The following is a 14,012-nucleotide window of genomic DNA, read 5'->3' as shown; positions in this document are numbered from 1 at the left end:
ATTCAGCACACCCGCTCTTCACTACGATTCATTCATGGTGCGTCCTAACCCCCCCTCCCTCCCTTCCCCACGGCATCTAACGTCACGATTTCATTGATAAAATGTCCGAGCGGCTAGTAGGAGAGGGAGGGGAGGTTAGGGGAGGAAGTTATGGCGCTACGAGCCAAGAGGAAGAAGACCCCCCTTCACCCTCAGTCGTCCGGAAGGAACTGACTCGCTGGACAGCGGGGGAAACCGAACGCGGAACACGATAATGGTCCGCATAATGATGATGGCGGCACGCGGCCGAGACTACGCTTCGTTACATTTCAATGAAGATGAAGGGGCGGAGAGGATATGCCGGTGGGATGGCGATGATAGTCGTGTTGGGCCGTAAGTACATAGGAATGGAACTGCGATGGGATGGAGGAAAATGCTTGATGATTAAGGGCAACAATGGACGGAGGCTCAAAGGCCACTTGGATGCTTTAGATTCGAATGATGGATTTTTGCCGTGAGAACGAGCGTTGTGGTGCGAAGGAATAGTTGCAGGCTGAAAAAAAAGAAAATAGAAGACAATGTAAGAATAGTTGCAAATATCAAACAGCCAACATAATTTATCTGCCTTATGTAATAAAGAGCATGTGTCTGGATTATATATATACACACACACACATATATATATATATATATATATATATTATATATATATAATATATATATATATATATATATATATATATAAATGTTTATAAATGTATATATACATATATGTATATATATTTATATGTTGTGTGTGCATATGTACACATATATTCACACACGCGCACACACACGTACGCACACACATACACACACACACACACACACCACACACATATATATATATATATATATATATATATATATATATATATTTATATATATATATATATGTATATATATATATATATATATATATATATATATATATATATATATATATATATATATATATATACATATATGACCTGTTCAATCAAACCCAAAATCGATCACTTGTGGGGGAAACGACTAGGCTCAACTGAATCGCCTACATACGTTATGACGAGCTGTGGTGATTCACAGGTGAACCTGAGAATAGTTAAGGGGGTTGCAACTTCAACCCTAAGGGAAAGTGAACACCAACGAGATAGCTCCCACGGATATCAAATTTCATCTTAGGTACTTAATTCTCTATGTAGGATTATTGTAGGTAGAAGATAAAGTCTTTTTCCTTAATCTTTATCTTAACGCTTGGAGTATTCTTATTAAAACTAGTATTTCTGAGCAGAGAGATTTTTTTTTTTTTTAATTAATTTATTGCGCCTATTAGCGTCAGACATTTGAGTACATGGTAACAGTAATATTGTGTACATCTACATTGTAATTAACTTATGCCAAAAGAATACTAAAATGAAGTTTAGACAGACATTTAAGTACATATTAAGGTAATATTGTTCACATCTATTTATCAAAGGTTATACAATTCATATGGAATACAAAATAAAATTTAGTTTGATTTCGTAAGTAGGAGCAGAGAGAGAGAGAGAGAGAGAGAGAGAGAGAGAGAGAGAGAGAGAGAGAGAGAGAGAGAGAGAGAAGAGAGAGAGAGAGAGAGAGAGAGGTGATTGATATTCCTTACGGTCCCGAGTGAAATATGCAGAAATTAGTCAAATAGGAATTTAACTGGACTTATCCAAATTTACCCATTTTCAAGAGTAAGAGAAAATATTTGTGGTATATTCAAGTATTTATCATAATAAAAAAAAAATCTTTCCTTACCAATACTGTTGTCATTATGAAGTAATTTGACTAGATAAAGTTAAAGAAGTTGAACAGCCAGTTTGGTTAGATACAGGATGAACCAACGGAACAGGATGTACTGTATGTACGTTGAAACGAACGTTCAATTATTTCTATAGTAGCCATTGGAGTTCGTCTGTAGGCTATCTCAGTCTGTGTGGTGCCTTATTGATAGAAGAGTAAATTTGTTATCTCGAGATATTTTTGTATAAGCAGACAATAATAAATTTGATAAGTGAGTATGGATACTTTTGAGATTTATTACAAAATTCTCCTAACTTTGATCTAACGATTGTGTTCATTTACATCGCTTTAATCTGGGTCATCAAATAGGGTTTAGTTTGATATGAATTATAAAATAACTTTATGTGTATAATTTTGGTGGGAATTTATATTAAAATAATCATTATCTTCTTTCTCGTTGACATACCAGTCTTATTTTTAAAGGATTCGGGAGAGTTAATATATAGAGTAGTCTTTCTTAAAATTTTGCTATAGTTTTCTTTTATTTCCATTAGATATAGAAAAGAAAACGTTTCAATGGATAACTAATACAAACTACAAAAGAGCCAAGCAGTTTCCTCTCGCATATCATCACGATTAGTTTTACTCTAGGTAATATGAAAAAAATGCAGACCTTGGCTTAAATAAACAATATTTTTTATATAAAAAGTACTAGAAAGCTACCAGTTTCTTGGCTAGGAACAAAACAAGCCTATATCTAACGCAACTTCTTTGAAATTATATAGCCAAAATAAAAACCCAGTCTTGTCATCTGAATACATCAAATGTTTTGAATTATCAATTATAAATCAAGTTTATAAAGATAGATTGACCCAATATAGATAAATCGTATCAATATTAGGCTATACACTTCATCTAAATTAATCAAGAACAAGAAAAATTCCAGCATCACTAGTAAGAATTTAGGATTGTTTTTCGTTTAGTCCTTTCTTGCTCTTAGGCTTTGAATCTTCATATATTCATTTTGGTTGCTTTCTATATTATTGTTCAACTTCTATCACTAGGCTTTATCTTAATTTCATTTTATTCTACCCTGCTTCTAGTATTGTTATCCTCTCTGGTCGTCAGCTGCTGACTCTCATCTTAATTTGTTGGATAGAAAGTTGTGGTCTATTATATTCCTGATCTTGGTATTAATCTCTGGCACCGTCGTTCAGTTAGATCTTTATACACTTTTAATAAGATTTTTCATAATTCAAAATCATCCAAAAATCAGATATGTTCACAGACTGTACCATCCTGTACATAGAATTACAGTAGGTATGCAGTTGATTTTAACATTCTGGCCTTCTCCATTATGAGGCTCAACACTATGCAGTGTTCTAGAAGATTTGTTGTAGCTTTGAGCAGATTGTGGAATGATCTTCTTAAGCAGGTAGTTGAATCGGTGGAACTTCAGAAGCTCAAACGTTTTGTCAATTATTTTCTATTGTCATAAGTCTCTTTTTATAGCTTGTATATGACTGCTCTATTTCAACATTATTACTGATCTTGATATATTCGATTATTTCCTTTCACCACTGTGCTACTTTCCCTGGGCTTGCAACATTCTTCTTTCCAAACAGGGTTGTAGGTTGGCTAATAATAGTATTGATAACAACAATAACGATAACCACAATCTTAATGATAATGATAATATTAATTATAAGAATAATAATAATGATTACTGATAATAGCGATATCGAATTTGGTTGCTACGCGTTACGAGAGGGTGTCGGATGTCTCCTCTCATCTTCAGTATGAGTCTGAATGGAAGTAGACAGAGCTGGGTCTATCTATATGGCTTGGTTGGTTCGTCAAGCTATTCACTGGTCATTGATTGGTCCTCATGGTTGGGGGGGAGGCTCAGGATCCTGGAGGCCTTGCCATTCTTTGCTCATCTGAACCTGAATACGATGTTCCTCCTATTCCTCCTGCCCTAGGAACATCACTAAATGACTTGTATAACTTGACAAAGATGACAACGATCAGCAACCTGGCAGTCTGCCTGTGACTAAGACTTTCCCGACGAGTACCTCAATCAATCAGCAGGCAGGTCAGGATTCTCCGGACCTAGAATCTGAACGGCCCAACTGCTTGCCTGACTCCCAGCCCCACTCAGGCAGCATGCTAGCCAGTCAGTACGACGCACTATAAGTTTCACCCAGACTTACTCAAACCCAGACTCCACTCAGCTAAAACATCCGTTAGGGGCAAGGCAACCTGACTGTGACGGACCAAGGCCGTCTCAGGAAATGGGGGAGCAGCTCCTTCTAAGACTAGATATGGACTACTTTTAACAAGGACCAATCGGCGACCAGCACCTGGCTTGACAAACCAACCAAGCCATATAAATAGAGCCAGCTCTGACCATCAAATATAGCACAGTTACTGGCGATATGCATTATTGAAGAAATCAGGATTGATAAGAGAAATAATAATATCTGAACAAATCCTTTCAAGGAATAATTTGAACTAGATGAGTAACCCTGTTTTGAATGCGAATTACTAAGCAATAATAATAATAATAATAATAATAATGATAATAATAATAATGACAACAACAACAAAAATAACAACAACAACAACAATAATAATAATAATAATAATAATAATAATAATAATAATAATAATAATGAAAGTCTCCCACAGCTATTCTAAAGAGTGCAGTAGTCATGCGCTTAAGAATGTACTTGTTACCCCACCACTAGGCTTTTATTTCTTCAAATTTTTGAGCTCTGACATTTTACCTGAATCCCAAGACCAATCTGTTTGAGGATTTTACTTTTAATGCTCACAGAAGAGTCCTTAAATGGCACACGAATTGTGTTTGTCATTCAGAGTCCTTAGACACCAGAGAAAGTGTGTTTGTCATTCGGAGTCCTTAAAGACCACAGGAACTGTGTTTATCATTCAGAGTCCTTAAGTAGTACCGGAGTTGTGTTTGTCATTCAGAGTCCTTAAAAAGCACAGGAATTGTGCTTGTCATTCAGAGTCCTTAAATACCAGAGGAATTGTGTTTGTCATTCAGTCCTTAAATAGCACAGGAATTGTGTTTGACATTTAGAGTCCTTAAATAGTACAGGAATTGTGTTTGACATTCAGAGTCCTTAGATAGCACAGGAATTGTGTTTGGCATTTAGTCCTGAAATAGCACAGGAATTGTATTTTTCTTTCACAGTCCTTAATTTGCGCAGGAATTGTGTTTGACAACAATGTCTTCGAATTTTTGTTCTATATCCTTTACCAGTAGGCCTACAGTGTGCATTTTGACAATTATCCAAAGTATATATAATCTCTCAGCCACAGAAACCAAATCAAAACAGTCAAAATAAGCTCTATAAAGGCACTAGATTTTTTTTTTCTTTTTTGGCACTGAATTTGGATAAAAGGTTTGAGGTGAACAAGGTGATTGTTCCAGTAGACATCTTCCATTTGAATTTCAGTAAATCGCTTAGGGATGAGGCTGCTAGCCCTGTACCCTTCTAGGTTCTATTACCTTCCCCAAATTCCTTGCGAAGATTATGTTTTGATAGGTATGTATATGTCTAATTATGTTTGTATGTTCGTTTGTTTGTGATTTGCAAAACTCAAAATCTGTTTAACCGAAACCCATGAAATTTAGTAGGATGATTGGTAATGATCCAAGTACAATTTGATTAAATTTTGGGAGTACATACATACATATACCAAGGCACTTCCCCCAATTTTGGGGGGTAGCCGACATCAACAAATGAAACAAAACAAAAAAGGGGACCTCTACTCTCTACGTTCCTCCAGCCTAACAAGGGACTCAACCGAGTTCAGCTGGTACTGCTAGGGTGCCACAGCCCACCCACCCACATTATCCACCACAGATGAAGCTTCATAATGCTGAATCCCCTACGGCTGCTACCTCCGCGGTCATCTAAGGCATCGGAGGCATCAGCAGGGCCTACCGGAACTGCGTCACAATCGCTCGCCATTCATTCCTATTTCTAGCACGCTCTCTTGCCTCTCTCACATCTATCCTCCTATCACCCAGAGCTTTCTTCACTCCATCCATCCACCCAAACCTTGGCCTTCCTCTTGTACTTCTCCCATCAACTCTTGCATTCATCACCTTCTTTAGCAGACAGCCATTTTCCATTCTCTCAACATGGCCAAACCACCTCAACACATTCATATCCACTCTAGCTGCTAACTCATTTCTTACACCCATTCTCACTCTCACCACTTCGTTCCTAACCCTATCTACTCGAGATACACCAGCCATACTCCGTAGACACTTCATCTCAAACACATTCAATTTCTGTGTCTGCGTCACTTTCATTCCCCACAACTCCGATCCATACATCACAGTTGGTACAATCACTTTCTCATATAGAACTCTTTTTACATTCATGCACAACCCTCTATTTTTTACTACTCCCTTAACTGCCCCCAACACTTTGCAACCTTCATTCACTCTCTGACATACATCTGCTTCCACTCCACCATTAGGTGCAACAACAGACCCCAAGTATTTAAACTGATCCACTTCCTCAAGTAACTCTCCATTCAACATGACATTCAACCTTGCACCACCTTCCCTTCTCGTACATCTCATAACCTTACTTTTACCCACATTGACTCTCAACTTCCTTCTCTCACACACTCTTCCAAATTCTGTCACTAATCGGCCAACCTTCTCCTCTGTGTCTGCAACCAGTACAGTATCATCTGCAAACAATAACTGATTTACCTCCCATTCATGGTCCTTCTCGTCTACCAGTTTTAATCCTCGTCCAAGCACTCGAGCATTCACCTGTCTAACCACTCCATCAACATACAAGTTAAACAACCACGGTGACATCACACATCCCTGTCTCAGCCCCACTCTCACCAGAAACCAATCACTCACTTCATTTCCTATCCTAACACATGCTTTACTACCTTTGTAGAAACTTTTCACTGCTTGCAACAACTTTCCACCAACTCCATATAACCTCATCACATTCCACATTGCTTCCCTATCAACTCTATCATACGCTTTCTTCAGATCCATAAACGCAACATACACCTCCTTACCTTTTGCTAAATATTTCTCGCATATCTGCCTTTCTGTAAAAATCTGATTCATACAACCCCTACCTCTTCTAAAACCACCTTGTATTTCTAGGATTGCATTCTCTGTTTTATCCTTGATCCTATCAATCATTACTCTACCATACACTTTTCCAACTACGCTTAACAAACTAATACCTCTTGAATTACAACACTCATGCACATCTCCCTTACCCTTATATAGTGGTACAATACATGCACAAACCCAATCTACTGGTACCATTGACAACACAAAACACATATTAAACAATCTCACCAACCATTCAAGTACAGTCACACCCCCTTCCTTCAACATCTCAGCTCTCACACCATCCATACCAGACGCTTTTCCTACTCTCGTTTCATCTAGTGCTCTCCTCACTTCATCTATTGTAATCTCTCTCTCATTCTCATCTCCCATCACTGGCACCTCAACACCTGCAACAGCAATTATATCTGCCTCCCTATTATCCTCAACATTCAGTAAACTTTCAAAATATTCCACCCATCTTTTCCTTGCCTCCTCTCCTTTTAACAACCTCCCATTTCCATCTTTCACTGTCTCTTCAATTCTTGAGCCAGCTTTCCTTACTCTCTTCACTTCTTTCCAAAACTTCTTCTTATTCTCTTCACATGAATGACCCAATCCCTGACCCCACCTCAGGTCAGCTGCCCTCTTTGCCTCACGTATCTTGCGCTTTACTTCCACATTTTTCTCTTTATATTTTTCATACTTCTCTACACCATTACTCTGCAGCCATTCTTCAAAAGCCCTCTTTTTCACTTTCACTTTTACCTTCACTCCTTCATTCCACCATTCACTGCCCTTCCTCATGCTGCCTCCAACAACCTTCTTGCCACACACATCACTTGCAATTCCAACAAAATTTTCTTAATACTAACTTCCACTCCTCCTCTAAATTGCCAGTTTCTCTTACTTTCACTTCGTCATATGTCATTTTCAACCTTTCCTGATATTTACTTTTTACCCCCGGTTTTATTAGCTCTTCAATCCTCACTAGCTCCCTTTTACATTCACCTACTCTATTCCCCCACTCTTTTGCTACAACTAATTTTCCTTCCACCAAAAAATGATCAGACATACCGTTAGCCATACCCCTAAACACGTGCACGTTTTTCAATCTTCCAAACATTCTTTTAGTTACCAACACATAATCCATTAATGCCCTTTCTACTACTCTTCCATTTGCCACTCTTACCCATGTATACTTATTTTTATCTTTCTTTTTGAAAAAGCTATTACTTATCACCATCTCTTGCTCAACACACATATCCACCAGTCTCTCACCACTCTCATTTTCACCTGGTACGCCATACTTCCCAATGACACCTTCTACCTCTCCAGCACCCACTCTAGCATTTAAATCACCCATGACAACTACATAATTCCTTCTACCCAGTCCTTCTACACACCTAGTTAATTTTGGGAGTGATTTGGTTAAAGGTCAAGTTGAAGGTCACGGAAAGGGCAAAACATCTTATTGCTAAATCGTGGTCAGTTTTTATCCGATTTGTATGAAACTGATGCCCAAAGGAGCATAATCTAATTACATATCTTGTGATATACAATATGGTATAGTGACGTCATTACCCTTGTTAGCAGTTAGGGTCAAAGGTCAGGGAGCTCATTTAGCAATTGTAAAATCACTGACTATCAAATAGCATGGAAAGTAATGTCTCCAAACAATTATAGAATATATACGAGATTGCAGATGTGATGTGGTTAATCACAGTAATTTGTTTCCATGATTGTGGTGGCCTGTTGGTAACGTCCTTGCCTGGTGATCGCCAGCCTGGGCTCGAGTCCCGTTCAAACTCGTTAGTTCCTTTGGTCGCTGCAACTTCACCATCCTTGTAAGCTAAGGTTTGGTGGAGCCAATAGGTCTATCTTCTGAGCCATCAGTAGCCTTCGCCTGTCCCATCTTGGTCTTAGCTTGTGTGGAGAGGGGGCTTAGTCACTGATCACATGTATATATGGTCAGTTTCTAGGACATTTTCCTGCTTGATAGAGGATTGTCACTGTCCCTTGCCTCTGTCATTCATGAGAGGCCTGTAAATCTTTAAACAAATGGGCCGTTGGTGAAGGTATGCATTTTACTGAGTGCCCGTTCTAGTTTTTTGAAATGCTGCAGTCAACCCTTTATCTAGTATCTAAGTCCCTACATAGAAAAGGCATATGATAAGTATAACACATGAGTAAAAAAGAGTAGGCCTAAACGTTGAAGGAAAGACTTCTGTACTCATTAGTAGGAAAACTTACATAAACCTTTGGAAGACTATTTGATCTGGCATGTTATAAGTTAACTCATTTTGATGATTTACAGGCAACCTCGACGAATAAGTACTAAATGCTTGTAAACTATTTTATTACTTTAAGATAAATATTACTTACTTTCAATTCCATCCATATCAAATGAAAATAGAGACATTTTAGGTATGAGAAGTCTGGCGCTTTCTACATTGCATCAATTATTGATCACCGTTCTGGGCTCCACCAGATACTATTGGTGTGATACTGTTATTAACAAACATTCGGGTTCCCATCAAATGTCATCTTCAATGTGTTGTATATTAGACTTGGTATGTTACATCTTCAAGTAAGTCTAGGTAAGTTAACTTTAAGTTAGTTTATTCTTTAAAAACAGTTATTAACATCTCCATCACAGGAGTATAGATGGTTTGGTCGGATGACCATTCCGTATGACATCTAAGTAAGAACTACCACAAATATCCATATTCATGTTAAAGTTTATTTAGTTATCTCAGCACTTAATGATTTATTGTAAACACATCATTAATACCGGAAGGTACTTAGTTCCGTTCTCAGAGACAACTCTTTCTCACGGCTTGGTTGTGTTTACTCTTCATGAAAAATATTACATTGCTGAGGTTTGGCATTCGCATCCTATTTCGACATGACTATGGCATTTCTCACACTCTCCTACTTCCACAGTGACCTCTTAGGTCATGTGTTATAAACATGTAATTATATATATATATATATATATATATATATATATATATATATATATATATATATATATATATATATATATTACAATACGAGAAGAGTTAGAAGACCCAAGCCTACATGGCTGAGGACGTTAATAGGCGCAGGAGGAGAGGATGGTGATAATTTAGTGGGATGCCTGGTTACTGTAAAAAGTGAGACCCATAATCATGCACCGCTCATAGTTTGACATATTTCACTGGTAGCATGGACTTACCATCCTTGTGAAATTTAATGGCGAGTCTGTAGTTCCACTTGCTTTGATGAGTCATCTGCAGTTACCGCCTGGCTCCTGCTGGTCCTAACCTGGGTGGAATGAGTATATGTTCTGTCTCTAGGACATTACCTCTGCAATTCACGAGTGATCTTTCAACCATCAAGCAAAATTCCTCTTTTGCTTAAATTCCTCTTTTTGTCATTCGTTCTGGATTTTAGTTCTTGATACTTCAACTACCTATCCACAGATGATTCTTGACGAAGCCATTGCCTTTAAAAGAAATTTTAAATACGAGTAAGTTACTTAGTATACTGTTAGTTCTAATCGCCATGCCTTCTCCACCATGAGGCTCAATACTACACAGTATTCTAGAAGTTTTATTCCAGCTGTGATCAAGTTGTGGAATGATCTTCCTAATCAGGCAGTTGAATCGGTGGAACTTCAAAATGTTCAGACATGCAGTGAATCTGTTTATGTTGAACAGGCTGGCATAATTCTCTCTTTGTCGTTTATATATGCAAGATATATTTTAATGTTGTTAATGTTCTTAAAATATGTTATATTAATCGTTCATTACCCACCTTGGAGTTTATTTATTTCTTGGTTCCTTTCCCTCTGGGCTATTTTTCTTTGTTAGAGCCCTTGGGCTTATAGCATCCTGCTTTTCCAACTAGGATTGTAGCTTAATTACTACTACTACTACTACTACTACTACTGTTAATAATAATAATAATAATAATAATAATAATAATAATAATAATAATAATAAGAGTTTCCGATGTCACCTTTACGTGCTTCAAGATAAAGTTGCTTAGCTCTTTGGACAAACAGAAAATATTTTAGCTTTACTATGGAGTGAAACAGAAAATAATTTAATATTGTTATATGATATCTATTACCCAACTCTTTGAAGGACAGTGGAGTGATCTAGAAGGTAAGAGTACACAGTCCATTGTTGAAAAAACCGTAATCTAAAGTAAAATACAGGAGACCGTAATTTTTACCCTACTTTGTTATTATCTTTTACGGGTGGGTTACCGTAATATCACTCATTTACGTCAAAATATCCGTTGCCTGGTAACATTTATTTCTGGATTTTTTTTTTACGGCAAATTTTTAAGTGTATGTTAAGTTAGTCAGCTGGTTGGTAAGTGAATTATAATTACTACTCAAAATGGAACTATCTCTCTTACAATAGTTAAACCACCCGTTGAGATACTACCACTAGAGAGATAATGGGTCCTTTGGCTGGCCAGACAGTACTACATTAGATACTTCTCTCAGGTTACGGTCCATTTTCCTTCTGCCCCTGGCTTACAGCATCCTGCATTTCCAACTAAGGTTGTAGCTTAGCAAGTAATAATAATAATAATAATAATAATAATAATTTACAAAGAACCAGTCATTAGTGAAAATATTGTCTCTGATAAGACGATCAGGAAAGAGGATATTAAAAATATGCTAATTTGATTCTTTATTGTGACACATCCGTTAGATTACATACATAGAATTTACTTGAATGGGTGACCTTATCTTTGTGTGCGAATTACCTTAAAGACTAAACTAATTATTTGTGAAAGAAATTAAAATGGGAATTGGGTTCCAGCCTATCTCTCGCGGGTTCAAATTTGTCTAAGGATTTTTTCTCTGCAGCTTAAAGTCTAGGATAAATATCGAAAATGAAATATCATTCTTTTAATTTCCCTGTCTTTCCTTTATGGAAAAACTTATGTGGTTATCTATATATCAATTGGCTCTTATAAATTAGTAAAATCTTGTATGGGATAAACGAAAATGAATATTGTTTGACCCTGTATAGAGCTTCGTTGACCTCAATTTCGTTTACTGTTTATTGGTCTTTCTTAGACCAGTTCAGGTTTGGTTGGCCCGAATATCTGGCTGTGAAGTAATACTAAGCTTATCTTAACATTAAGTTTTCACTCAACACCTTAGAGTGTGTTTTGGCATCTTACAGATCAGGAGGAAACAAAGCTAACATCCCAATTGCCAATGGACGATCAATTATGACAAAATTAAGCTTGCAATTCTTTGTTTTTTTCCTGTGTTGTGAATTTCACTTGGCTGACATTAAACAGAGAATAATCACAGTAGGATATGACGAGCCAATGGACCATTTTAAAATATAAGGAAGAAATCATTCGCTTCCAATGAAGGGAAGTCATAAGGAAAGTCCGTAGGGAAAGAAAATCATATATATTTCAGTGAAGGAGATGACAATACAGATTCAACACCATCATTTATAATAAGCTACACACGAGCCTGGAATGAGCCATGTATCTTGGCTTCAGCTAAATCGTTTTAATCGAAAATTTGGCGATAATGGGAACAATGATTATTGAGATTTCCAACTAGCTCGGTGTGTGTGTGTTCAAGTGCAAACATTATTAGCGTAAGTCTGATACATTAGCATATAGAACGAACCGCTGTGAGAACCTGAAAAAGACTGGATAAGAATTGTGCGCATGCTTAGTTTGAATCGTAGGCCTAAGCATGAATATTTACTTAAGACAGTCAATTTTCACGTGTAGGCTATTTCCTTAGGCCTAACACGGAAAGGGCGGACCACCTGCTCCTGTGTGTTTGTAGACAAGTAGGCAAACAGAACACGTTAGAGCCACAAGGTCCAGATGAGACGCAGAGAGCAGCCAGCTCTGGAGATGAAGTTTCTTAATCTAATATTGATTTATACCAATTAGTCCTACTTTTGTGATGTTAACAAAACCTATGAATTAACTATGAAATCGAAAATGAAATTCCCAATGAGATTTTTAAGGAAGAGAGAGAGAGAGAGAGAGAGAGAGAGAGAGAGAGAGAGAGAGAGAGAGAGAGAGAGAGAGAGAGAGAGATTAAATCAATGTGTTATTTAGCCTCTATTTAAAACTACGGTTACAACTCGATTTCCAAAGAATTTTCTCATTTTATACTGTAAAGACAAACCATCAACACCGGACATCAAGACAATTAAGTTGATTAACCTTTAGCTTTTTTCAGTTCCACATCAAGTGATAAAGTGGGCTTTCATGAGAATCAGAAAAAGAGATGCCAAAGATATTAGGAATATAGGAATAAGACATAGATTAGATGGAACACTGGATAAAGTCATATTGGGAAAGAGAACATTTAGAAATTCCCAGTGGAATTTCTATTACAAGAATTCGCAGTGGAGTTTGGATTCTGACTGCTGTATTCTCTCTCTCTCTCTCTCTCTCTCTCTCTCTCTCTCTCTCTCTCTCTCTCTCTCTCTTCATTACTCTTTTAGACAGTTTAGATATTCCTGATCGTTAATACCCAAATCATAGTAGAATGAATCCATTACCAAACGGGAGTTGCTCTTGTTTTAATTTGACGTCATCACCCGACGTATCTCTGCGTCTCAAGACATCGGTTTGGGCTAGTTATTATCCATCGTTTTTCATCCTTCTTGTGTTTAGTTGTTTCTTAAAATGTTGCAAAGGCAAGAGAAATATAGAGTTTTGGCTATGATACGGAGTTACGAAGAGACGACACTTGGCATTATTACAAAGAAACGGGACGCTGAAGGAGAGTTTCTTCGTCAGTATTCAAGGAAGTCGTCGTGAGTGGAGGAGCGCATGTTGCCGCCGCGTTTACCGAACCTGGAAGTTGGGAAAGTTGGATCAGGGAATGTTTTCCAGTAAAAACAATGTGACAGAATTTTGAAAAGGTGATAAGACCATGGCCTACATGGCTGAGGGCTATGAAGCGTGAAGTAGATGATGAATTGGGAAGTATTGATTTAAAAGCTCAAGGTAGAGACAACTGGCGAAATCTAACTGAAGCCATTTTCGACAAAGTGAGTAGATGATGATGATGAATTATTCTATATAAATTAATCCAAACAAGTGTATTGAGTAT

General features: G+C 37.3%; 1 protein-coding gene across 2 annotated transcripts in view; it reads right to left on the bottom strand.

Moving 5' to 3' along the window:
• The window catches only part of LOC137621581 (uncharacterized), a 59,966-nt gene that overhangs the window by 8,192 nt on the left and 37,762 nt on the right, over nucleotides 1–14,012 (bottom strand). Inside the window, exon 3 of one of the 2 annotated variants that reach the window (XR_011040255.1) lies at nucleotides 13,495–13,753. Coding sequence is in view for 1 of the 2 variants with exons in the window: in XM_068351992.1 (XP_068208093.1) it covers nucleotides 13,693–13,753 (61 nt within the window). In the remaining variant the exon portion in view is untranslated. Of the gene's footprint in view, nucleotides 1–12,916; nucleotides 13,754–14,012 lie in introns of those variants that run through there. The other variant, XM_068351992.1, reaches the window with a different exon arrangement.

Source organism: Palaemon carinicauda, chromosome 28 (genome assembly GCF_036898095.1).
Source record: "Palaemon carinicauda isolate YSFRI2023 chromosome 28, ASM3689809v2, whole genome shotgun sequence".
NCBI lineage: Eukaryota > Metazoa > Arthropoda > Malacostraca > Decapoda > Palaemonidae > Palaemon > Palaemon carinicauda.
Note: the sequence above shows the minus strand (reverse complement) of the source record. Positions and strands in the feature narration are given on the sequence as shown.